The sequence below is a fragment of the Pleurodeles waltl genome, chromosome 3_1 (genome assembly GCF_031143425.1).
Source record: "Pleurodeles waltl isolate 20211129_DDA chromosome 3_1, aPleWal1.hap1.20221129, whole genome shotgun sequence".
NCBI lineage: Eukaryota > Metazoa > Chordata > Amphibia > Caudata > Salamandridae > Pleurodeles > Pleurodeles waltl.
Window position 1 is genome coordinate 187,239,822 of NC_090440.1, and position 27,012 is coordinate 187,266,833.

A 27,012-nucleotide genomic window follows, 5' to 3' on the forward strand; every position below is an offset into this window, starting at 1 on the left:
GCCCACACAAAGGGAGGGAGGGGCAAACCACCTGCACAATGGAAGCCGCACGCACGAGGAAGGGTGGGGCAAGCAGCCTGCACAAGAAAGCAGCACGGAGGGCAAGCAGCACAGAAGGGCCAATAGTACATGAGAGAGATAGCTAAAGCAGATCAACTTCAGTAGAACGTTTAAACACTCAAAAAAAGCCTAAAAACGAACAGTGGAAAGATACATGGAATGCGCCTATGCTCCAGGAGAGGAACAAACACACAAAGAAGAATGAATCCTATGGCAGGCAGCTAACCAATGAGCACAGACATGAGAATGAACATGAAGCCAATTAATGGTAAGCAATTGGTGGCTTCAAACCACACTGCTAGAAAATAAATGGTAATGATGAAACAGTGCATGTGCTGTCTAGGCGAGACCTGAATATGCCTCCAAACTTATTTTTTTGTCTTATGTCAACATCTGAGATAGAGCACCGAACATACCATTTTAAATCTGACACATTTATCTGCTGTCAATCTGTCGGCTAGGCTCAAAACAAACACTATGGTGAGTGCTTCCATCCAGTCTGCAGTCCATCAAACCATTTCCACAGACTTTAGGAGGTACAACAGTTTCCATTTATTAGGTCCAGTTCAATATTACATGGCTTCATCAGGACTCAATAAAAGAAATGTTTTATTTCAAATAAGGTAATATCTTAACATATTTGCATCTTGAGGTGACTGTGTACAATCAAGTAGCATCAACAATAAAATTCAGAGGCAGGCCCATCTAGAAAAGAAGAAACATGGTTTAATATTAGCTTTCAAATTACTGTTAGCTTTTGTCAACCCAGTTACTAAACAATTACAAATTCATAAAGTGTCCAATAGTATAAATATATTGATGATATAAATTAGCAGCAGGGTTATTAAACAAATGAATTCTAAGATAAATAGTCTCTCCTGGCCAGCCAGGCAGCAACAAATACACCCTAGATTCATGCAGTTTCATTGGACCATGGACAAAGTCCAGCAGATACACACAACTGGAAAATTTGAATTTCACATGACCTTCAGCAACAAACGGATTCTCCGTTACAAGGCTGCAATTTATATACAAATTAAATTAACAGTTACAATCATTAAAGAGTGGGGTCCAGCTTCATTCCTATGTCAGAATAGCCATTACAGAGCAAACAGAGTTTTATTTCAAGACTAATGACAGCTCCTTAGATCTCCATTTTCGACTTTTAAATCACAACTATACTTTTTGACTAGTTTATTTGTGAAGTGGCTATGTTTATTCTGTTTAGGACCTAGAGGGTGGGTTTCCCCAAGTAATGCTGAGCTTGTACAATCGATAATCCATAAAACACCATATTTCAGCAACACAGTTTCTAACCAGAACCAGCAGACTGATATGGCAATATTCAGATGACCAATTTTCTTACTCTTGAGCACTGGTTTAAGCTAATATTTGACGCATTTATAAACTGGACACAGAAACAAGCGAAAGTTTCAAGGTCAGATGTTAGAGCTAAGGAGTTAAGAGTTGTTCCCTTAGCAGGACAGTTTCTGGCCCGTTCCTGTTCTATACTCTGGCACAAGATTGACAAAGTACTACTTATAGCTCCTTCAGTATTTAGAATCTTAATGTGTAACCAGCATCTAAATGTGGGGCTTTGCAGAGGAAGTTTGGTATTTGCATCTTGAGGAAAGCGGTTTCAGCTTTGAAAAACAAATATAAATCCATAGCATGAGACAAATGCCATAGAATACACATAGACCCATAAATACAGCAGACAAACATTGATGGGATTTAATAGAGAAAATGACAGCCAGGGCTTAATAGCTTTTATTCACCTACATAATTCATATAACCAATGGCAAGTAAAAGAAATAAGTCCTATTTGTCACTCTGCACATAGATGGTTCTGTGCAGACAGTTTTTCCAGATATAAGCTTACTTTCTGCAGCCTTTACCTTTTGTTTTTGACAGTTACATAAAAATAAAAAAACACAGGTGGGAGAAATCTTCAGTTGGTATCTCTGTAGCATTGCAAACTTGCTATTCCATTCCCCATGGAAGACTGGAGAATTCTCAGATCTGTAATTTGAATGCTCTTGCAGCTACCAGCACCCCTGAAATGGGATGCCCTCAGCCCTTCTTCAGCTCACATGCATGTCGGCCAATTGCAACTCAAATCTCATTTATAAAACAGTGATAGCACCACCCAGCATCAAAGTATCGCGGTAGAGGGCTTACTACATTAAAAATCGTTTTGTTTATACTCTTTGCTGGCATCCAAACATGTGGCTCCAAATCCTACTGGACCTATCGGCCACCATCGACACGGTCTTGCATCTCACCCTCTGTTCCTGGCTCCACGCAGCCAGCATCCATGGAAAGGCCCTACAATGGATACGTGCTTCTCTGGCAGAATAGAGCGCGTCAGACTCCCGCCTTACTTGTCAATACCGACAGATCAGCTGCAGACTTCCATAGGGCTCCTCCCTGAGCCTCACACTCAAACATCTACATGGCTCTGCTCGCATTGATCACCAGGGATCACATGCTGAACATTGGCTCCTACGCAGAGGGTACCCTGGTGATCATCTCACTGACTGAAAACCCCACTACTGCCAAGAAGAATTTCCACAATGGGATGGAAGCCATCGCCGCCTAGATGAAGGCCAGCTGCCTCAAGCTCAACTCTGACAAGACAGATCCTAATCCTGGGAGCAACCATGCCAGCCTGGGGCAAAGACTGGTGGCCATCGACCCTCCGCACCCTCGCCACCCCAACAAACCACACAGGCAGCTTCAGCTTCATCCTGGACTCACTCACCATGACCCACCATGTCGACTCAGTCGCATCCTCTTACTTTCACACACTCTGACCTCTCCGGAAGATCTACAAATGGATCCCAAAGGACTGCCGCAAACCCGTAACACATTCACCGGTTACCGGCAGACTCCTGTATGGCAATGCCCTCTACGCCTGTACCACCCAGAAGAACCTGAAGAAATTACAACACATCCAAAACCCCTCTGCCACTCATCCTGGAAATTCTGTGCCACAAACATATCTCCAACCACCTAAGAGACCTCCACTGGCTTCTCATTGAAAAAAGAATTTACTTCAAGCGCCTCGTTCACGCTTACGAGGCCTTCCATGACCTAACACCCATCTACCCCAACCACCACATCACCTTGTACTCCCCAACCAGACCTCTCTGCTCAACAAGCACTAGCCACCATTCTTGGCATACAGAAGGGCTCGGTGGTTGGAAGATCCTTCACCTAACTTGTGGCTACAAGCTGGAACATTCTGCCCCTGTACCCCAGGCAGTCACCATCGCGGACTCAATTCAGGAAGGACCTTAAAACCAGGCGCTTACACAAGCTCAGAGGATAAGGACTGGAAGACAGCGATGTGGGAAAATGGGGGGCAAGCATTTCTTTAATGCCTTGACAGCAGATCCAGTTACTAGAGGTATGGCAGGGAGTGGATGAATACTAAAATTAAGAGCTACCATGTAGTACAACTGTTTCCCAAGGATCAGGCAACTTACGATCAGGGACCAAGTCCTGAATATTTCATAATGAGGAGGAAGCCCATTTAAAGAAGGAGTGCAAGAAGACTAAGTAGTGGTGATGCATTGGAGGGAAGAAGTACACACTTAAAGAGGTAGGCATTAAAATAAAATATAAAACAAAGTGGAGAAAGATCAGCTAATTAGGCGGTACACAAAGTGAAATGCAACAGGGGATGCACAATATGAGTAATGCATACTTGGACATGTAGATATCTGACGAGATTCCTGGACTTTACTCAACTATAGAAATTAACTGGCCGTGTAAAACCAGCTCCCCTCCCAGAAAACCAAAAGACTCTCGTAACTACCTTCGCCTAAGTTGCAATAGCTGCATTGAGATTGATGGAAATGCTCTAGAAAGTTTCAAAAAAGCGAAGAAAATGATGAAGAGCAATCCAAACGTAGTTTAAATACATTTAACTATCCATCTGGCGATGCTTTGTTTGGATATAGGATTACCTGCATGAGGTTTTTGGAAGACTACGAACATTTGTTTTGTTTTCCGAAATTGTTTCGTTCTGTCAATGTAATACATTAGTGCTCTTTTTATGTCTGATGTATGCAAGGCTCTTTCGGCTACTGAGTCTGGTTGCGGAAAGAAGACTGAGTTCCACAGTTTGGTTTAGGTGGAATGGTGATATGACCTTTGGTAAGAATTTTGGATATGTACAGAGAACCACTTTATGATTATGTATTTGTACAAAGGGTTCTGGAATAGTAAATGCTTGTATGTCATCTACTCTTCTAAGTGATGTGATAGCTATTAGAAAGGCTACTTTCCAAGTCAGATACTGCATTTCACAAAAATGCATGGGTTCGAATTGGGGGGCCCGTGAGTCGTGTTAATACAATATTAAGGTTCTACAAAGGTAATGGTGGTGTCCTTAGGGGTATGATTCTTTTTAGTCCCTCCATAAATGCTTTAATGACTGGGATTCTAAAATGTGATGTATGTGTAATCTGCAGATAGGCAGAGAGATGAATTTTAATGGAAGAGAATGCTAGATTAGACTTTTCTAAGTGTAATAAGTACCTTACAATGTCCTTTGTGGAGGCATGTAGTGGTTGAATTTGATTAGTGTGGCAGTAGCAAACAAATCTTTTCCATTTGTTTGCGTAACAATGTATTGTTGTAGGTTCTCTCGCCTGTTTAATGACTTCCATACAATCTTGTGTAAGATTTAACTGTCTGAACTCTAAGACTTCAGGAGCCAGATTGCTAGATTGAGCGATGCTGGATTTGGGTGTCTGATCTGTTGTTTGTGTTGTGTTAACAGATCTGGTATGTTTGGTAATTTGATGTGGGGTACTACTGATAAGTCCAACAGTGTTGTGTACCACAGTTGGCGAGCCCTGGTTGGTGCTGAGTATTAGTTTGAGTCTGTTTTGACTTAGTTTGTTGACCAGATAAGGAATGAGTGGGAGAGGGGGAAAAGCGTAAGGAAATATCCCTGACCAACTGATCCATAGTGCATTGCCCTCGGATTGAGGGTGTGGGTACCTGGATGTGAAGTTTTAGCATTTTGCGTTTTCTTTTGTTGCAAATAGGTCAAAATTTGGTGTTCCCCAGCAGCGGAAGTGATCCTGTAGGATCTGGGGATGTATTTCCCATTTGTGAGTTTGCTGGTGATCCCGACAGATTGTCGGCTAACTGATTCTGAATGCCTGGTATGTATTGTGTTATTAGGCGAATGTGATTGTGAATTGCCCAATGCCAAATCTTTTGTGCTAAGAGACACAGTTGTGACGAGTGTGTCCCCCCCCCCTGTTTGTTGAGATAATACATTGTTGTCGTGTTGCCGGTTTTGACAAGGATGTGTTTGTAGGCTACCAGTGGTTGAAATGCTTTTAATGCTATAAAACCCGCTAGTAGTTCCAAATGATTTATGTGATGTTGTTTTTGTTGATTGTCCCATTGACCCTGTATGCTGTGCTTGTTGGGGTGTGCTCCCCAATCCATCATAGAAGCATCTGTTGTGATAACAGCTTGAGGCACTGGGTCTTGAAATGACCGCCCTTTGTTTAAATTTATTGGGTTCCACCATTGAAGCGGGGAGTGTGTTTGGCGGTCTATCAACACTAGATCTTGAAGTTGACCCTGTGCTTGTGTCCATTGTTTTGCTAGGCACTGTTGTAAGGGCCGCATGTGTAATCTTGCATTTGGGACAATTGCTATGCATGAAGACATCATGCCTAGAAGTTTCATTACAAACCTTACTGGGTAGTGTTGGTTTGGCTGTATGCTTGATGTTACATTTTGGAACGCTTGGACCCTTTGTGGACTTGGAGTGGCAATTGCCCTTTGTGTGTTGAGTGTTGCTCCCAACTATTGTTGTATTTGGGATGGTTGCAGATGTGATTTCTGGTAATTGATAGAACCCCAGCTTGTGTAGTGTTTCTATGACGTATTGCGTGTGAAGAAGACTGTTGAGTGTTGGTTTTTATTAGCCAGTCTAAATATGGAAATACGTGCATGTGCTGTCTCCTTATGTGAGCGGCTACTACTGCTAGGCATTGTGTGAATACCCTTGGTGCTGTTATTCCGAACGGTAGCACTTTGAATTGATAGTGTACGCCGTGCATTACAAACCTTAAGTATTTTCTGTGAGAAGGATGGATGGGTATGTGGCAATACGCATCCTTGAGATCTAATGTTGTCATGTATTCTTCCTTTTTTAATAAGGGAACCACGTCTTGAAGTGTTACCATGTGGAAGTGGTCCGATTTGATGAAGAGATTCAGTGTTCTGAGATCTAAGATAGGTCTTAACGTTTTGTCCTTTTTTTTGAATTAGGAAATAGAGAGTATACGCCTGTTCCTTTCTGATGTTTGGGTACGAGCTCTATTGCTTGTTTTTGTAGTAGTGCTTGGACCTCTATTTGTAATAGAGGTAAGTGTTGTTGGGACAGATTGTGCGTTCTTGGTGGCACATCTGGTGGGAATGTTGTGAATTCTATGCAATAACCATGTTGAATAATTGATAGGACCCATGTGTCTGTGGTAATATGTGTCCAGTCCTGATAATATGTGGTTAACCTCTCCCCCCCCCCCCCCCGGTGAAAAGTGTTGGGGTTTTGTGACACTGAAGTCACTGTTTGGTCTGACTTGGTTTGGTTGCTTGGAACTTTCCCCTTCCTCTTAGGAATTGTCCTCTATAGGAACCACGAAACCCTCCCCTTTGGTATTGTGCCCGATAGGTGGGTCTGGTTTGAGAGGTGGAAGGCTCTGATGTTTGTTGCCGAAAACACCCCCTAAACTGTAGTTTTCTAAAGGTGCCTCTGACTTGTGGGGAATAGTGCGCGCTCATGGCTTTGGCCGTTTGTGTCTTTTCTTTAACTTCTCATATGCAGTGTCAACTTCCGGCCCAAACAACTGTTCTTGATTAAATGGCATGTTCAACACCGCTTGTTGAATCTCTGGCTTGAATCCATAACTTCTTAACCATGCACGCCTGCGAATGGTAACTGCTGTGTTGACTGTTCGTGCTGCAGTGTTTGCCGAGTCTAGTGCGGACCTTATCTGGTTGTTAGATATGGCCTGTCCTTCTTCCACAACCTGTTGGGCACGTTTCTGGTGTTCCTTGGGCAAGTGCTGTATGATGTGTTGCATCTCGTCCCAGAGTGCCCTGTCGTAGCGAGCAAGTAGGGCTTGCAAATTTGCAATCCGCATTACTTGGCTGCTTGTGCTGCCACTCGTTTGCCTGCTGCGTCAAAGGTGGAGCGTCTCCTGACGATTGAGAGTTTTCTTTCTTGCCGCTCCTACAACCACTGAGTCCGGTGTAAGTTGGTGTGTTATTGTAGGAAGTTGGCTCTGTATGTACTATTTCAAAGTAAGAAATAGCATGCACAGAGTCCAAGGGTTCCCCTTAGAGGTAAGATAGTGGCAAAAAGAGAATTCCAATGCTCTATTTTTGTGGTCGAGCAGAAGGCTTATCAGAGGGTAGTGTTAAGCATTTGTTGTACACACACAGGCAATAAATGAGTCAACACAAAAAGTACACCCTCACCGGCACTGGGGCGGCCGGGTGCAGTGTGCAAACAGGCGTCGGGTTCGCAATAGGATTCAATGGGAGACCAAGGGGTGTCTTCAGCGATGCAGGCAGGCAAGGGGGGGCGCTCCTCTGGGTAGCCACCACCTGGGCAAGGGAGAGGGCCCTGGGGGTCGCTCCTGCACTGGAGGTCGGATCATTCAGGTCCTGGGGGCTGAGGGTGCAGTGTCTTTACCAGGTGTCGGGTCTTTGAAGCAGGCAGTCGCGGTCAGGGGGAGCCTCGGGATTCCAGTTACAAGGGACTTACCTGGATGCCAGAGTGTGCCAATTGTGTAAACAAAAGGTACAGGTTAGGGAAAGAACACTGGTGCTGGGGCCTGGTTAGCAGGCCTCAGCACACTTTCAAATCATAACTTGGCATCAGCAAAGGCAAAAAGTTAGGGGGTAACCATGCCAAGGAGGCATTTCCTTACAGTTATGAACAGCGGATCTGTTGGGGGAGGTTTGTATTTCTTCTCAACTCTCGGCGTGATAGCCCTTCCCTTTACAGGTTCCTGGAAGACCTGTTTTGCGTGCTTGGGCATGCCCAGGAGCATTGGCAGACTCTGTTAGGAAGCGTGGGTGGATGCCAAGGTGTTAAACAGGAAATCATCCTCCACTGGCTCTGTGTGCATTGCTGCGTTGTGGAACGTAGCTGCTCTGGATAGTACCTGCGTATATGCAGTACTGTCTTCTGGAGGTGATGGCTTTGTTAGATAACAATCCGGAATGTTATCCGATACTGGCGCATCATATAAGTCCCATGCATCAGCATCATCCTGTGTCATCCCAGTATGCGTGGGTGACTGCATTGTAGGTGTTCCCACTGGTGACAGTTGTGGTGAGTGCGGTGGGGACGGTTGTGGTGATACCCTTGGTGGTGGGGATTTGTCTCTAACCACCTTTGCCTTAGGTTGCATTTCTGTCTCCTGAAATGCAAGTTTCCTTTTAGATTTGAGTGGAGGTAAAAGTTTTTATTTTTCCAGTCTCTTTCTGGATATGTAACCTCCTTTGTGTATGGTCCGGTTCTTCCATACTTAATTCCTGCTCAATCTATGCCTTTCCTTCATTTGGCTGGAAAGTCCTTGCTCTTCTGTATAAGAGCTTCTTTTCGTCCCGAAGCTTTTTTTCCGTACTGAGGTTTCAGATATAGTCTTTTTCGGTTCCGAAGATATGTTGAACTCTTGGTGTCGAGATCGTTCGGTGCCAGAATCTCAACCGGAGTCGGAAGTCTTTGCCAATTCTCTGGCATTTTCGGTGCCGATGTTCGATCACCTTCTTTTCGGTGGGTTAAGCCATGGCCTGCTGGCGTTGGCATCCCCATGGCCTTAAATGTCTTTGTGTGAGTTTTGGACAGGGCCGGTTTACTCACTGTTCGCTGCACCGTCGATGGTCGTTCACTTTCGGATTCATCTGAGTCCGTCCCCTGGATGGAAAGTCTTTCCTCCTCTTCGACGTCGAGTTGTACTCTGTGTCGACGCCATTTGCTGTCTTCTCGCTCGATCACGTAGGGTCTTTTCAGATCGAAACGGTCGAAAAGCCTCAAAAGTACCCTCCCTGTGTTCTGGTGATAAACACAGATTACAGACCAGGTATTGGTCTGTATAAGGATACTTCGAATGGCACTTCGGACAGAAGCGGAAGGGGGTCCGGTCCATTAGTCTTCGACGATGGATGTGGTCGGGCTTCTGCGATCGGTGCCGATAATAACACTAAACCGGTACCGAACGAGAACAATACCGTCGAATTTTCGATATTTAGCTAACTTTCCCAATTTGAAATACGGAGCGAGGAAGAACACGTCCGAACCCGATGGCGGAAAGAAAACAATCTAAGATGGAGTTGACGCCCATGCGCAATGGAGCCAAAAGGGAGGAGTCCCTCGGTCTCGTGACTCGAAAATACTTCTTCGGAGAAAAACAACTTGTAACACTCCAAGCCCAACACTAGATGGCAGGATAATGCATAGCATGTGTATCTGCAGCCACCAAACACATATACATATAGAGAGATTTATTTGTTCCCTCACTGAAAAAAACAAAGGTTACAGGGACGTTATAGTTAGGTGCTAAATTTACTCATACATAACGACAGAAATTCAGCAATTATAGTTCGAGTTCTTAGCCACAGGGCCCGTCTCCGTCAGTGAGTGTGTCTGAAAGTGGGCGTATGAGTAAGTGAGTGGGTGGGTGCATGAGCCTCTGAGTGCATGTATGAGTCAATAAATTAGTGTATGAATGAGTGGTTTTTCCTTCAAATTTGTCCATAATCGTGAATATTTTGTGAATAATTCGCAAAATATGCAAAGTTTTGCAAATATATTGCACGCTGAGATACAAAATTATATTAAACCTATAATTTGCCCCTAACACACACCTATGTCACACCCCTTGGGTCAGGGTACCTTCACCCTGACCCCTCATGCCCCTTTCAATTTTCAGCCCCAGGGATCGTGGCCAGTGAAATAAATTGGCAGGCACAACTTCCTATTCAAGTTACAGTCAGCCTATTGCAACGCATCTTTTTGCACGCTTATTCGTGAAAATTTGCACATTTAGTAATTAAGCACAGCCAGAGATATCCAAAATGTATTTGCCCTTAAAAATCTCTTAAAATACTTGCAGATTTACACAAAATAACAAAAAGTACAATTTGCGTACTGGCAGCTAGCTTTCTGACAAATATGGTGTTATTCCGTTCACTGGTTTGGGCTGTAGACGTGGTGACAGGGAAACGCACATTTTTTTAGCCCCATTTTTCCCGGCCCCCGCTTGACGATCACCCCGAAACTTCCAGTGTGCAACAAGAATCACTAGCCTACTTTTTGGGGGAAATTTCATTAACATGCGGCAAACAGTGCCAAAGATCTGGGCAAGTCAAAAACACTTTCTATGAAAACATGGCCCTAAATACCTTGGGTCACCAGGAGGTAGTTATGGTTAGGACCAGGTTTCCATAAAAAATCTATTTTTGACTTGCCTAGATCTTTGCCAACATTTGACAAATCTTCATGAAATTTTCCAAAAAACATGCCCTGGTGATTCTTGTTGGACACAAAGTTTCTTGGTGATCTGCCATAGGGGGTGAGGGGGCAAAGAAAAAGGGGGGTGGGGGAGGGCATAAAGTTGCATTTGCCATGTTAATTCCAAAAGAACCTTCAGACCAGACTACAGACTGAACCACTCAACTGAATTACACCAAATTTGGTAGAAAGCTAGCTTTCAGTAAGCAGATTGTGCTTTGGCTTATTTGGTGTAAATCCGTCCAGTAGTTTTGGAGATATTAGAGGGAAATTACATTTTATATCTCTGGGCCCGAATAAATTGTGAATATTTGAGAGTGCATGCACGAATAGAAGTACTGTAATTAGTTGGCCACAACCTGACAAGAAAGTTGCAGCTGCCATTTTGGGTCATCGGAGACTGCTATAAGGGGTCATGGCGAAGGTACCCTGACTCCAGGTGTGATACAGGAGTGTTTTACGGTGAAATTATGGGTTTAAAATGTTCACCATGCACGATATTCACAAATATCAGAGGATGTTCAGGACTCATTCATACACTAGTTCTTTCACTCACGCATGCACTGTCTCATGCGGCCACTTTTAGACCCACTCAGACACTCATTCACAGAGAGGCCCCTGTGGCCAACCCCTGATGCACCTGGCCAAAGGCCGTGCGCGGCAGTGGTTGGATTAATATGTAGTAATTAAAATTACTTGATATTAAAAAAAAAAAAATTAAAAAAAAAAAAAAAAATACACCTGATTCCTTAAAAAAAAAACAAAGGTTACAGAGAGAGTTAGGTTCTGAATTTACTCGTACAAAACCATAGAAATTCTGCAGTTAGAGTTATTTCAAGTAACTACAACTTGCACCGTGAGGTAACTATAACTAGCGTCTTCACCATGCACAGCTAATTACTCCACATATTATGTCATTGATGAGATCTTCTATGGCATCTTTGCTATCAATAAGAAAACTGTGACTGGTGAAGGGCCGAGTTACAGTCCCCTTAGGGTGCGGGGTTAAGTTACTTGAAATAACCAACTGTAACTGCTGAATTTCTATGGTTCCGTGCACGTAAATTCAGAACCTAAGTAACGTCACTGTAACCTTAGTTTTTTCATATGAAAAACATTTGTTTCGCTAATAACACTGGTGCTGTTTAAAACATCTTCATGAGATTGTCAAAACTAGTGTGCCAGTCACTTCAGAGGTGGTCTGGAAAGCTTTTGGGCGATTTGTGAAGCGGAGGCAGATGATAGAGGGATGGATGGGGGGTTGGGAGCAGTGTGGGGAGGGGGGTGGGTTTGAGGTCCAAAAGTGTTTTCCTCCATACAATTTCCTATAGGGATTTTAGACACGCCTATACACCAAATTTGGCAACAATTTAGATCTTGGCCCAGAAAGAGCTCACATAGGCTCACATGAATGTACAGCACTACAGATGCTTACTGGGTAAGTAACATTTTCTGTTTGATGGCATCTCTGGCCGTAGATACACATGTTCTGCATTGACTGTAAAGCAGTGCCTCCCATAAGTGGTGGCTAACCTGTGGGGGATGCAGTGGTCTGGAAAAGTGTACATAGCACTGCCTGTCCTACATTAGCTTTCTGGCGTGCTAAGACATCCCCACGATAATGCTTAGTGAAGGTGTGTGTCGAGGACCATGTAGTTGCCTTACATATATCAGCTATTGGAATGTTTCCTATAAAGGCCATGGTACATTTTTTTTTTTTTTTAGTGGTGTACCTCTAGGAGGAATAAGTAATGGTCTTTTGGCTTTAGTATAGCAGGTCCACATACATTCAACAATCCACCTGGCAATGAATGATTTAGATATAGGGTTGCCTTTGTGTGGTGGTGAGAAAGCAACAAAAAGATGTTTGGTCTTCACTAAAGGTTTAAGTTCTAACAATGTAGAACATAAGCGCCCTCTTTAAGTCTAAAGTGTGAAGCGATCTTTCAGCAACAGACTGGTTGTAGAAAGACGACTGGCAATTTCATAGACTGAGGTGGAATTGAGATACCACCTTTGGTAATTTCATAGGGTTTAATTCCTTGGGATTTGGTGCCCGATTTGTCCATGGTTCTGAGTGAGACGGTCCGGGTTGTGGGGAAGCTTCTCGTGTAGAACTATGGACAGTTCCAGAAGAGCGGTGAATTACAGTTGTTGGGGCCATGTGGGGGCCACCAGCATCAACGTGAGGGATGTTTGCCTGAGCTTCCAAACCAGAAACAGAAAGAGATGAAGAAAGGGGGGGGGGGGGGGGGTGGGGAGGGGAAGAGCATAGGCAAATAACCCTGAACCAATTCATCCATAGAGCATTGCCCCTGGACTGAGGGTGCAGGAACCTGAAGGCGAAGTATAGGCATTTTCTTATGTTGCTAATAGGTCTATGTCTGGGAACCCTCACTTTTGAAAGTAGGAAAGCGGGACTTGTGGACAGAGTTCCCACTCATGGACTAGTTGCCTTATCCTACTGAGGAGGTTGACAAAGTTGTTGTGTGACCCTGGGAGATGTTCTGCTACTAGGTGGATATTATGGTGAATGGCTCAGAACCAGATCATCCTTGATAGGCAAGACAGCTGTACTGAATGTGTCACCCCCTCTCCCCTCAGTTTCTGCACATAATACATAGTTGTCAGGTGTCAGTGCGGATAAGAACAGCTTTGTTGATTATGTGATGTGTGCACACTTTCAGCACTAGTTGAATAACAAGACGTTTTAGGTTATTGATGGGGATACGGAGATGTTTGGGATCCCAGAGACTCTGAACTGTGAGATCCTGAAGGTGAGCACCCAACCCTGTCTGTGAGGCGTCGTTTGCCAGAATAATCTGAGAACAGTGTCTCGGAAAGGCAGCCCCTTTAATAGGTTGTTTTCGTTCCACCACTGCAGAGAGCGATTGGTGCAGCTGTATACCAACACTAGATCTTCCAGATGACCCTGGGACTGAGACCATTGTGGTGCTAGACATTCCTGCAATGGACGCATGTGCAGGAGGGAATTTGGCATTTTGGCAATGCAAGTGGCTATCATGCATAGAAGACTCATGAAATCTGACTGACTTGATTGTGGTGGAAACATAAAAGATGTGTTTGAAAGTTTTGTATCCTGAGTTGCTATCACTGTGGGACATTCTGTGAACACCCGTGGTGGAGCTGTTACTCCGAACGGGAGCACTTTGAACTGGTAGTGGTTTCCTGCTATGACAAATCTGAGGTATTTGCGGTGCACTGGGTGTATAGGGATGTGAAAGTAGACATCCTTCAGATCTAGTGAAGAGAGAAAATCACCTTGCTGAAGGAGTGGGATAACGTCCTGGAGTATTATGTGAAAATGCTCTGATAGGATGTAATAATTCAAAGGTCCGAGATCTAGAACAGACCTTATGGACCAGTCCTTTTTTGGGATCAGAATGTACACAGAGTATACTCTCCGTCCCTTGTGGAGAACAGGTTATTCGGCTCCTTTAGGAGAGCCTTAACTTCCTGTTTGAGCAGAGTGATGTGTTCTGGAGTACGTTTGTGAGTGGGAATGTTTGGAGGTGTGGAAATGAGCTCCAGACAGTAACCATGTTGGATAATATTCAACACCTATCGATCTGATGTTATGTTTTGTCAGGCTGGGAAGAATTGTTGTAGATGTTCGGACATGTGTTGAACAGTTGGGGGTGGAGGGAGAAGGGAATCACTGCTTTGTGGCAGTTGAGGTGCCACATGGAGGGGGTTTTGTCTTTTCCTTATAATGCCTTCCCCTGTAGGAACCTCTATAGGATCCTGTATGGGATGATGTTTGTGTTTAGCCTTTGTGATAAGAGGACAGGGTGCCCAGGGTGGTTTATATAACAGCTTGCAAAATGCCCCACGTGTAGCAGGGGTCAGTGAGACACCTGCGGATTTAGCCACCTAATTTTCCTTTCTCATTTTTTTGAGGGCCTGGTCAACCTGTGGGCCAAAGAGGTGTTCTTTAGCAAATAATACATTAGGAATGGTTTTTTTGTACCTCAGATTTGAACCCAGAAATGCAAGTCACGCATGCCGGCGCAAAAGGATGCTGGTGTTTATTCTTTTGGCAGTCGTGTCAGAAGAATCTAAAGCACAGCGATGGAGTAATCAGAGAGGGGCTGTCCCTCAAACAATTTCTTGGGCCCTCTTCTTGTACTCCTCTGGGTGGTATTGGGAGTTCCTCCATCTCGTCCTAGTGGGCACGGTCATATCTGGCTAACAGACCTTAGGTGTTTGCTATACGCCAATTGTTAGCAGCTTGGGCTGCAACCTGCTTTCCGGGGGCATTAATAAGCTTGCTCTCCTTTTCAGAAGGCAGAGCATCAGTAGCAGCATGAGAGTTTGCCATTTTCCTAGCACTGAAAACCACCAAATAAGCTGGGGGAAATCGGACCTCTAGTAAAAATGGGGTCCAGGGGTAAAGCTTTGTATTTCTTTGCTACATACTGTGTAATGATGCGTGCCCTAGCAGGATCTTTAAAACCTCTTCCGAGTGCTTCATCATTTAGCATTGAAGGTACTGTGTTGCCCAGTGAGGGGTGGAGAAGGTTTCAAAGAGGAAATCATCCTCAATGGGCTCCTTATCTAAGGGCACTTGGTGGTAACCAGCCGTCCTACCAATAAGCTCCTGAAAGGAGGTAGTATTATCTGGGGGAGATTGTCTGGCAGGGTAAACATCTGGATCAGTCAATGTAGGGATCTACACCATAATGTGGCCAAGTGAATGTCATGTGAGAAAGGGAGTGTAGTCCCCTGCAAAAGAGTTGGGGAGATGGCGAGTGGCAACCGGTGAATGAGGAGGTGGAGTGTGTATATCAGCAAAGCCTTTATCCATTCTCTTAAGTTTGGAAGAAGGGGGACATCAATAGCTTCACCAAACTTAAGCTGTTTTTTTGAAGGTGTAGAAATAACAGCTTTGACAAAGACACGGCCAGTCTGTGGTTGTATACAAAGTTGTGTCTGCTTGGTGTTGAGATTTTGCTTCATTTTAAAGAGGATGGGCTCTATGGAGGTGCTCAGCTCGAAAGACTGAAATCTGAGATTTTTTCAGTACAGAGGCATTTGTTTTGAAGTCGAAACGGTCAGTGCTGTGGCAGGTGCTAGTATTCTGTGCTGGGGCGACTGGTTCTGTCTGTGACTCAACATCATTTCCCCCAAAAATGTCCAGTCTCTCTTCAATCTCCTGTTGCTGCATCCCACAGTGGTGGGCCCTTCGATCCTGTAAAGTTTTCTTGTATCGAAAAGACTGACAAGCCTCGCAGTCCTTTTCTTTATGGTCCAGGGACAAAGAGGTTTCAGACCGAGTGCTGGTAAGTTCACAGGAACTTTGCGTGGCACTTAGGAAAGACAGAAACAGAAGAGTGTCCGATCCATCAAGAGTTAATTTTCTAATTGGTGTAATCGAGAAAGTGGCGGCCTGGGGGAAGTGAGGGTTTGAGGGATTCCTCTATCGGAATGCATCAGTCCGACAGTTGGTTTCTTCTTAGACCAAAACGCAAGGAATGGAATATATGCGTTCCAAACAAATACCGGCAGTGTGGGAGGTATCCCGAAGGCAAAGGAGTCCAAAAAGACGGCCTCGACCCAGAGCTCTGTGAAAACACATCAGAAACTACAACGGAAGAAAACAATCTAACAATGGAGCCAATGCCCAAGTTCATTACCAACAAGAGGAGGAGCCACTATACCTCGGTGACTCAAAATACTTTTCGAAGAAAAGCAACTTTCAACCTTCCGGAACCAACACTAGATGGCAGAAATATGAAAGGCATGTGTATCTACAGCCACATATGCAAAACATATTGGTTAAGAAAATGCCATGTCAATACTTTTCAACAGTTCTCAGGATCATTTTGCTGCTACCAAACGCATTTTCAGCACAAGCACATCAGATCCTGTTGGGGTACAGATCAAAACCAGGGCCTATCATAGCAGTGGGTTTGAAATAGTGAAATCATGTTTTCGAATCAACTCTTGTTCAACTCAGACACTTCATTAGAAAAGCAAGCAAATTGAGTTTGTTTTAACCAATTAGTTGCTGCAACACATTAGAGAGCCAGACGTCTGTTGTGCCTCCTGATTAGATTAAAATAAATAAAGGTTATAGTATCCCAAGACGGACATCACCATTCGGCAAAAGACTCATTAAAAGCTACATTAAATTAAACTAAAGATTCTGATGCAGCAATGAGATAAAAATGCTTGTAATGAAATGGGTGTTATTTACCAAGATAAATATAAATGTTAAACTATGAATGTCTCAATTCTTTGGATTTAAAAAAAAAAATTGACTTTTGTAGTTTCCCCCCCCAAAAAATAAAAAGTATAAGAATCAATTAATCTAGTACTTTGTTTCTAACAACACAAATAAGAGTTAAAACAGCTTTTTGTAGCACCAATTATAAATATTAATAATTTAAGCCAATCCTTACAATGTTCATGCTTTATCCAAGCCAAGTTCCTCTGGAGTGGCAACTCCCAGCTCATCTAAAGTTGGTCTAAGCTCTTGGATAACATAAGGGTATATTTCCTTATGAGGTCCAGCTTTATCCTGTTCAGGAGAGAAAACAGATAAGAATTAGATTCAAAAGAACATTAAGGAAAAAAAAAAAAGAAAAAAAAAAAGGACCTGAACGTCATTGATGCTTACACTCCCTCTAGAAACTGGGATGGATTAAAGAATGATTCAGCCAGCTTGTCCGCTCTGTCCCTGTTCTCAAGGGGTGAGTGTGTTAAGTAAGCATATTCTTATGTCCTTTCAGGAGGGATCAATTTCCTGTGTGGGAAGGGCAGTCGATCAGTCCTCAGGGGACACGCAAAATTTTCATATTGATTAACCATAAATGACAACACATTTGGCTGTGTAAACGAGTATACAGGCTTTTCTAGATTATCAGACTTAATAAAAAATATTTTTAATTTACAAAATGATGCAAGAACAATAGACTGGGAGGAGAATCCGGAACAAAACAAACAGAAAATGTTTGTCATTAGTCAGCATTATATTTTTGATTGGTATTCCCGGTTTAATTGCAGTTAACATTACATTAGGCCTACTGACACCCTCCTTCACCCTGACCTTTCTGCCTTCTAATGTTTCAAAACAATCTGGGACAAACAGCGGAACCCAAACACTTGGGTTTAGTATGGTTTAAGTGCGTCAGCGCACATTTTCCACTCTGTGAGAGACTTTAAAAACTCCTCAAAATGAAGAAACCTGTGGCAAAATAACAGTCTCCGCGCTGCATATCTCTTTAAGGACCTATACAGAATACCAGCGCTATGTGTTCTGTAATTTAAAGACGCAGTGAGAACAAATGCACGCTGTTTCAGTTTTCATTGCTCTCTCTCCTACAGTTCTCATTTCAATTACTGCAATAACTTCGTGGGCTTACAGAAATCCAATTGCTCACCACTGATTAGCTTTATCAACCATTTGTTTTGTTTGCTCAATATTTGCTGGCTTATCCTCCTCTTCCTTGTTTAGCGTCCCCTGAAGCATGAGTTCTTTACCATTCTTTTTATTGATTGACTAGCATGCCTCCAGGGCTTACTTTTAAGGAACACCTCTCCCTCCTCCTCAGTTACCACTGCAGCACTTTACCATATTCATTTTTTATTTTCATTTTTTTAAGATCCAGGGAGCAAACTACCCCTCTGCCTTAAAAAGTGTTCAATTTCATGGGAATTGGTGGTGGGATACTCCAACTTGCTATTGTCATTTTGCAGGGGTGGGCATGTATGAGGATGCATGCATGCACTTGCACAGTGACAGAAGCGCTGGCCTATGAAATGACGCAGCCACACATCACTGAGCCTTTATTTTCTCGTTTTGCAGATGCATTACAGCAAACTGTGCATTTCTGGGGTCCATCAGAGGCCCGCATTAACTTCATTTAGATGCTATTTCACAAGCAGCACTCCTAGTCAAAGACTTACAAGATGCTGTATAGCTCCTTAAAATTGCAGACATGATAAAGGACATGAAAGTACTTTGGTAAACGCCCCATTATAGACTCACCTATCAGACAGGACAAGTGTTTTCTTGCCTATTGTCACCTTATTCGTTAGCTTGTGGGGAATTTTCTGTAGAGGTGAACACAGATGAAAGGGTTAGGCCCCACTAGTAAGAGAAGTTACTTCCTCTCTAAACCCTACTCCAAAGTGGAGAACCTTAGATCAACGGATGCTTCAGAAGGTTTACTGCATGCACTGTTGACAGTCAGCATATCCCATCCACTAACTTCCTGGAGGTGGTAGTGGAAGGACTCCTGCAAAACAGGCCAACTGAGAAGGTTCCTTTACAGCATAGGGGAAGGTTTCGTACTTTCATTCCAGAAAGTAATTCTATATTTGTACCAGTTAAAAATTAGCTTGTATACACATTAAAGGTTCAAAAGGACACCATTTAAAGATGCCATACCTATGCTCCAGAAACTTCCTGGAAAAGCATGTACTGAAAGACACTTATTTCTGCACTTACGTAAGCAATGCCAGAGTAGCACAAACAGTCATTAAACTACTGCGCCCGTTGGCCTTTACAATCTCCATCATCAATAGTAGTTCACTGATCCTGCAACACCAACAGATATTTTTATGGGTGGATATTTACAGTGTGGGGGAAACTGACAGGTGAAGACACTTCTGGTGTTTCAAAACACTATTCCCCTTCACCAGTCATCAGAGTTAGGCAGCAAGGACTGTAATGACATTGTTTGGAATGACTCATTCATCTGTTGCTCCATGCTCAAACCCATTAGACCACTTCAGGAGTGGCTTACGAGTTACTGATCATGGGCATTAGGAGTTCCTAAATGTATCACAGTGCGCAACAGGCTTGTAGCACACACCTGTGCCCACAGTGACTAACAAAATGGAGCTTCACCTGTGGAGCGGGGGCATGGCATGGACAGATAGCAAGATGGCACTGTATCCACCCCCAAACCATATTCCTCACAACACACTGGTCTCCTTCTACTGTAAATGACTGGTCTGGTTTTGAGGACTCTGTAGATGCACTCAAGAGGCAAAGTGGTGCAGTTCCAAATGGATACCACCACAATGTTTTCACCCAGCTGACAAGGATGAACACGACCTTTTCAAGGTTATGTGCATAAGAAATCTGGCAATTAATAATGAGGATTAATCAATAGCCCTACACTTGCAACCTAACACAAAGGGCACTCTTGTGGTTTTTTTTGGCTTTCCTGAGTGGTAGCTCAAACCACGTTCAGAAAATGTTCACATTTATCTTCACCAGATACTTTGGTTTGCCACCAACAAGAAATGTCCCAACTGTGCCTTCAACTACCACCTGCCACCATCAAAGAGCAATGCTCAGTGGCTCTACTGGCTTTGGATCTTGTCATGCACTTCTTCCTAGTCTCGCTCATTATAAATGTCAACTGTGCCCCATAAGACACTCACCATAACTGAACCTATGCTGGCCAGACTACACCAGCACTTACACATTATAATCTCATAACACACAAAAAGAAAAAGACTTTATTTAAATGCAGAAAAAAAAAAAAAAAAAAGTGGCTTGGGTCACATCTCATAATCCATGGTCAACAGTTCACTACTGCACGCAGGTTGAAACAATGCATGCAGTAGTTAATGCTGCACCATTATCACCAGCCACACTAGTCAAACATTACCATCCGGAGGTTCAAGCGAGGCAAGAATTGGGGCAAACTGTATTATAAAGCTGGTTTTCTACTACTGCCTTCACGAATCTGGGGGACCACCAGTTTGCACACCATGTGATTCTTAAAACAAGCTCAAACAACAAAAATGAAGTTGAAAAATACATTATAATATGTAAATGGACTACCATTTTATACATAAAAACATACTGTATATTTTCCGTATAACAGAATAAATACAATCATTGAACCAGTTTTATTTAATCGTGCATAGTAAGTGTGAATTATTGGCCACCGATTTATTTAGAGTATGTCTCTGAGGGCAAAACATGAAGACATTATTATCCTCCCCATTGCTTTGTGAAAACTAAGCCCTTCAGGAAGCATATATTTACCATTTGTTTGTACTTCAAGTCAAGACATGAACATGTATTACAGGCAGAGTACATTTATTTTGCTATTGCAAATTTAGTGGAAAGACCTACATTGAGTGCATCAGAGAGCCCGCTCTGAATAGTGAAATATGCCATTTACTTCTTGTACCCTTCAAATTGTGGCAAAACATCAAAACTGTACAGTTGTTTCCCTCATATCTTCGCTAGAAGACACACTCGAAGGAGCCCATTTACATTTTCCAGCTTCATAGATATGAACCCCTATTTGAAGAATTTCCAATCTGAAAAGTAAATACAATGTGCTCATATCCAAGTCGTCAATCTGCTATCCACCTAAATTTCTGACAGATGCATTAAACCATTAAGCCCACGGCTAGTTCAGATTCCGCTCTCTCAACCCAATGCTAGAATTTTCTATTCAATATTTCACCAAATAATTAAGCTATATGCACAATTGGGTGCCTACAAGAGGTGAGGAACCCTCAGACTAGCAGAAATTCCAAATCAGATTAAGTAACGGAACTGCTGCAAACCTACTTAATAACTATCTCTACATTACACACTTATGCGTATGAGCTTAAACAAGCATTATTAGGGATGCAACTGGATGCTGCATCTAGTAAGGAACTTTGCAGGCTTTACAGCAATATTCCCATGAGCTGTACTAAGCGACTTGTCAACTCCCAGAAAACACTTACCCTTCCCTTCCCCCCCCCTCCCCCCCCCCCCAAGTACAACCACTAGAAGGCTGGATAATGCTCAGTAGGTAAATTTGGAACAGTCATGCTGGAATAGCATCGTTACAGGGAAGGAACCTTGTTTCCATTAGTCTGACCATTTCCTCTTCTTCACTAATATCATTTCTAACAATATGGAGTGCTCATTTACTTAGAGGAGAATGTACAGTCTCCTTCATACATGCCAAGTGAGTGAGAGGCAAGGCCAGCCTTTACCATGTGCGAGCAGGGCCCACGCCCAGGGCACTGACTTCCAGAGGTGCGCTGAGGCTCCCTTCCAGTAGTTGGACTTAAAAGCCAAGAAAAGTGCGCTGAAGCACTTCTGAAAGCTGCTGGCACACTTGTTTTTCTCTTTGACACTCAATCTTTGCCCCCTCCCATTTCTTCATATTCCCCATAAACGTTAAATGCATAGACAATTAAAGATTAGGAGGGGCACCAAAATTAGTTTAGGCGAGTGCACTCTCTGAACAAAGGTCAGCTCTGCTGCAAGGTGTACATCTGAAGCACTTGGGGACTTTAAAGATTTATTTTCAATGGGCATTTTTGTGTGGGTGCCAAAGGCTGTGCGCAGTGTGTACTTGGGTGGTTATAAGGGGTAGGCCTCAGGGCCTGGCCACAGGCCAGGACTTATGGCCAGCCTCTGCTGTGCACGGCCAAAAGCGGTTGGATTAGTATATAGTAATGAAAATTACTTTAAATTAAAAAAAAAAAAAAAGTTCCAGGGACGTTATAGTTATAATAAATATACAAAACAATAGAAATTCACCAGTGACAGTTAGGCGGTATCTTGAGTAACTACAACTTGTGCCCTAAGGTAACCATAACTTGCACCATTGCCATGCACTGCTAATTACCCCACAAATTACGGCAGACATTTGATAACATCATTGATAATATCAATGTAATACCTGCAGTAAAAATTGGGAGAAAAAAAACTGCACGGCGAGGGCACGAGGTATAGTTACGAGATAACCAACTATAACAGGTGAATATATACACACACACACACACACACACACACACACACACTCCACTTATCCAGCCGAATCTATACACTGTTAGCCACAAAAGTGTACAGGGATTCTGGGAAGGTTTTGATGCTGCAGGATGCCACTGAACGTTACGCTGGAACTATTAATACTTCATGTTATTATGCTCTATGACAGACTACGAAGGAATCCCAATGAATTTCACATTTTATGGCAAAACTCACCTTTACAGCTTCTAAGATGCGAATTGCACTAGCCAAGTCGTTTAACCGTCGGCACGCCCTTAATGCTGCATCAATGATTTTTGGTTCTGGAACAAGGTCATAACCTATTAAGGTGTTCATACCTATGGATAGATAAAGTCTGCCTGATCAACATTTAAGTGCAGAAGTTTGAAAAACACAAAGTAATAAGATTTTGCAATCAGAAAAGCCCTCTTTCTGACGAATTTCATGCAAATCACTAATTTTTGATGAGCCGTGCTCCGTTTTCAGGTAGGGATACGGACAAATGACTCATCTATAAACTACTGCTTTATTCTCAACAATGAACATCTGGTACATGCTTGGGATCTAAGAACACTAATTGAAAGGAAGAATCCCCCCGACCCCCCAAAAAACTCTCCAACCATAAAGCAATTCTGATGTCAATGCAACATTTATTTCATATCTTTGTGAAAACATGAAAAAAAACAATACATTTAGCATCAGTTAAAAAAAATCTTACGTCGCACAAAGCGCTTGTTTAGCTTCACAAAACATAGTGAGGTTGTTTTAAGGCAGCTTACAAGCTCCAAAACAGCTAAGTATGGCACAATGACTAACTGGCACTCCAATCAGAAAACAGAAAGAAGCCAACCAGGCAGCAGTTCAGCTTCCAGCCCACGGACATAGGTATCTGGTGATTTTTGCTAGTCTATGAACACCACTTCGTTGTTTAGAGGCGATATAGCCATTAAACCAAACAGTCTGTGCTAAAGGGGTTCAAAATAATATACAAGGAAGCGTTATAGAGGATAGCCTTTTCAAACCTGCCATGAAGCACGGTATCTGAATACTACCTTATCTACAGCGACTAACTCTAATGTCACCATTACAAAACAAACTAATATTCCCCCTCCCCCCAAATAGGTATGCACAATAACCCAGGGAGAAGGGCTTAAATCCTCAGAAAGCTGATGTCGAAGCTGCTTTAGTTAACCCACCAAGCAATTTTTTTTTTTTTTTTAATTAAAGGTAAAAAAACGCATTCTTTCCACTTGCAAAACTTCTTGAATGGTGTTTTCAAAAGATCCTCAACTGCACCAGACACTCCAAAAACACAGATTGCCATATCCCAATCTTCACATCTCTCCTAGTCATTTTCATCTGGAGTAAACCAGTGAATCCCACCAGTCCACGTTCAAAAAGTCATTATTAAAAGCAATCAGATCAGGAGTGGTTTAAAAAAAAAAAAAATAAAAAAAAAATAATAATAAAAAAAAAAAAAAAATAAAGGACCTTATTGCGGTGTGCATTGACTACACTAAACTGACCTTCGTTTGTCCTTCTGCATACAAGTGTTTAAAGGTAGGTGTGCTCTTTTTCATAACTTGCAGGCTATTTTGAAACTCCAAGATGTAGTTTTTTTTTTTTTTGCGATGACAAAGCCAGAAAGCTGCAGTTTCTGTCTCTGAACGGACATGTTGCAATGCAGTTGAGAAATGTTGAAAAAGAAAGACAAAGTGTACATCACTTGCTTTCCTGGTAAAGGGCCCTAGTGAAATAGGCTTTGGATAGATAGCCATCTCTTCAGATTCAAACTGCCTTCCCACCCAAGGAATGACAAAGAACTCTTGATTTGCTGACCAAATGAGCCAGTTTTGATGGATACTCTTACTCAACGTAGATCCACCATACCCGATCTCAGACTGGACTTGGAAGATTTTTCGTCCCTTCAAACTCGCAAAAACAGCTTTGAGTGTGAAGGTATACTTAGTTAAATCCCAGGCATAATGAATTGGTCCATAAATGTACACCTCTGAGCTCAAAGAATATTTGCACATCATAGAGGCTTGGTTAAAAAAAAAAAAAAAAAAAAAAAAAAAAAAAAAAGGAGCTAGATCTAACATGTGACCTGAAACAATGACCCTAAACCAAACACTTCAAGGATGTAGCAAGATTAATCTGAGGACAAAAATGTATACATCAATAAAACAGCCGAAGATGGCACGTATTTCTTAATTCTGCTCATTCAATCTACCAAACTCCCTCAGCAATAACACCAAACGTAAGTGGGGTGGGGAAGCCGAGCACAATATGGTCAAAGCAGCAGCAAGTCCACCTGAGAAGCCATTTCTAAAGTCAGAGGTCACGTTAGAAGCCAATAGATGAAACTTTGTGTGACCTACCCATATTAAATGCTACATCTTACACGATCTCTAGGCACAAAAAGAAGGTGGCCCATATTTACACTTTTTGTTGCAAAACTGCGCAACAAGAGGTGCGGTTGGGGGGTGGGACGAGTTGAGAGGTGGTTTTGCACCAAAAAATTACACTAAGCCGGTTAGATTTTTTTTAAAAGCCTTTAACCAGCCTAGCGTCATTTCCTGAAGCAAAGCCATCCATACCACATGAGCCCTGTCTTATAAAAGACAGGAGTCGTGCCCACCACCCCAATCGCCAGCACCAGGGACAAGGGTCCCCTGGGCATGGCCACTGCATCCAGTGCCATGTAGGGGGGGCCGTTTCAGGGTTCCCAATGGCACTTTAAATTTTGTTTTAAATACTTACCTATACTTACCTGGGATGGGACCCCCCCTCACCAGCCCATCCTCTGGTGTGGGTGGAGGTGTTCCTGTGGCTTGGACTAGGCACCTGTGGGCTCTTTCCAGTCCTGCCCCCAGCATTAAATAATGGTGCTAAGCAGGGTTAGCGAGATTAGTTAGGCCCGCCTCCCTCCCATGCACCATTTTAGCACTGGAGGATAAATAAGGTGCTTTGAGTCAATTTTTGGATGGAAAACGCCTACCTTGCATCTCACTGACGCAAGGTGGTTTCACACATCTAAAAAGTGACTAACTCCAATATTTTGATGCTAGACAGGTCTAGCATCAAAATATAAATATGGAGTTAAGTTTGCGCTGAATTAGCGTGAAACAATGGCTAATTCAGCGCAAAGAAAGTATAAACACGCCTCTTAGTGTCATTTACTAGTACATGTTATTAGTTGAGGACAGACAACTACTTAACCTTTTACCCTGGATGAGTGAGGGAGTAAGGAGAAAACCAATCTAGCTAGAACCTTTGCATCCGTTAAGCTCCTGCTGGACACTGCCTCAAAGTCTGATAAAGTTAATGATGCTATCGCCAATTACAACGAAGTACATCAACAGGTGTTAAAGGCTTTCCAGTAAAAATCTACACGGTGTAAAGAAGTAAACCAATTAAAAAGAACAACAAATTAAAATAAACAGCTGTTTTTCAGACACCTAAAGGGTAAAGGGAAAACACGTATCTGGACTATGATGCTATTCTTTATTTGTGTAATTAAGCCTAAGGATCGCCAGACATCCCATATGATATATTTCAGACTGTACAGATCCTCTTGAAGCTCTAATTACTACTTCCTCCATTTCAAGAATTATGCTCAAATAAAACACTCAGTTATTATGTCATTTTTAAAAATCTGCTGTTATCAAAAATAAACTACTCACTTCCGAACACTCCCCATCTTGCGTTATCCCACTTCCACTCAGTAAGATTGAAGTCTGCCCACTTGATAGGGGGAAACTATTTGGGCAGATAGAGACGCATCTGGCCATATCCCTTAGGAGAGGCTTCCCTACATGCTGAAAATTCAAATCTTTGAAGCTCACTTTCAAACCTTAGTTCAATGCAATTTCGTCTGCTCATAGCTCCTATGAAACATTCTGTCCTCATAGTTTCAAGTAGTTCACGCTCACGGAGAATCGACTGGTGTCATGTTGAAGATGGACTACTACAATATCCTGCACCTTAACCTACCCGAAATCAGAACTGCAAAATTACATAGCAGTTAGAACTTCACTGTACGAAAACTAACCTAGCCAGAAAAATTTGATTATGTCTCATAAGCCAGAACTCACCCATACTGGTTGCTTATCAAACGGGGATCCAAACACTGAATATAAATAAAACGTTTTTTGTCACGCAGACAAAGTATCCTACTTTGAGAAATCCAGGCTGTAAGAACATTTGCTGGTTTCACATTGGCAGAAATCTAGGTTCTTACTGCTTCTATTCTCTGCCGCTGTATCAAACGCTATGAGGGTGGTCACGGACTCCTGGGCCTGCAACCAGCTTATATATTAACTCCACAAAATAAAGTTTAAGCATCAGGAAAGCTCTTCTATCCCATCTACTCTTAAGTTTTCTTATCTTCCCTATACAGCCCTCCTGTCTCATACTCTTCTCAAGTCACAGAAAAAAATGAAATGTACAGTATTTAAAAATGAAATTCCACTTAAAAAAACAGTACCACGTGTTAGTACTTAACTTTACCTCAACCCGTCACACACAAACCTTTCAACTGTCCATTCCTTCAGTAGGATGACCAAACACTTCCAATAATGAATTTTGCAGCATGTGTAGTAGAGCACCTGTATCT

The 27,012-nt window shown here is 42.7% G+C and overlaps 1 protein-coding gene across 1 annotated transcript in view; it reads right to left on the reverse strand.

The window, feature by feature from the left end:
* Positions 1 to 588: 588 nt before the first annotated feature.
* Positions 589 to 27,012, reverse strand: part of COX5A (cytochrome c oxidase subunit 5A) — a 40,056-nt gene continuing 13,632 nt past the window's right edge. The window contains exons 3-5 of the mRNA XM_069222148.1: positions 22,611 to 22,732; positions 17,050 to 17,168; positions 589 to 765 (exon numbers count right to left, since the gene is read on the reverse strand). Coding sequence (XP_069078249.1) covers positions 17,055 to 17,168; positions 22,611 to 22,732 — 236 coding nt within the window. The 3' untranslated portion in view covers positions 589 to 765; positions 17,050 to 17,054. The remainder of the gene's footprint in view (positions 766 to 17,049; positions 17,169 to 22,610; positions 22,733 to 27,012) is intronic.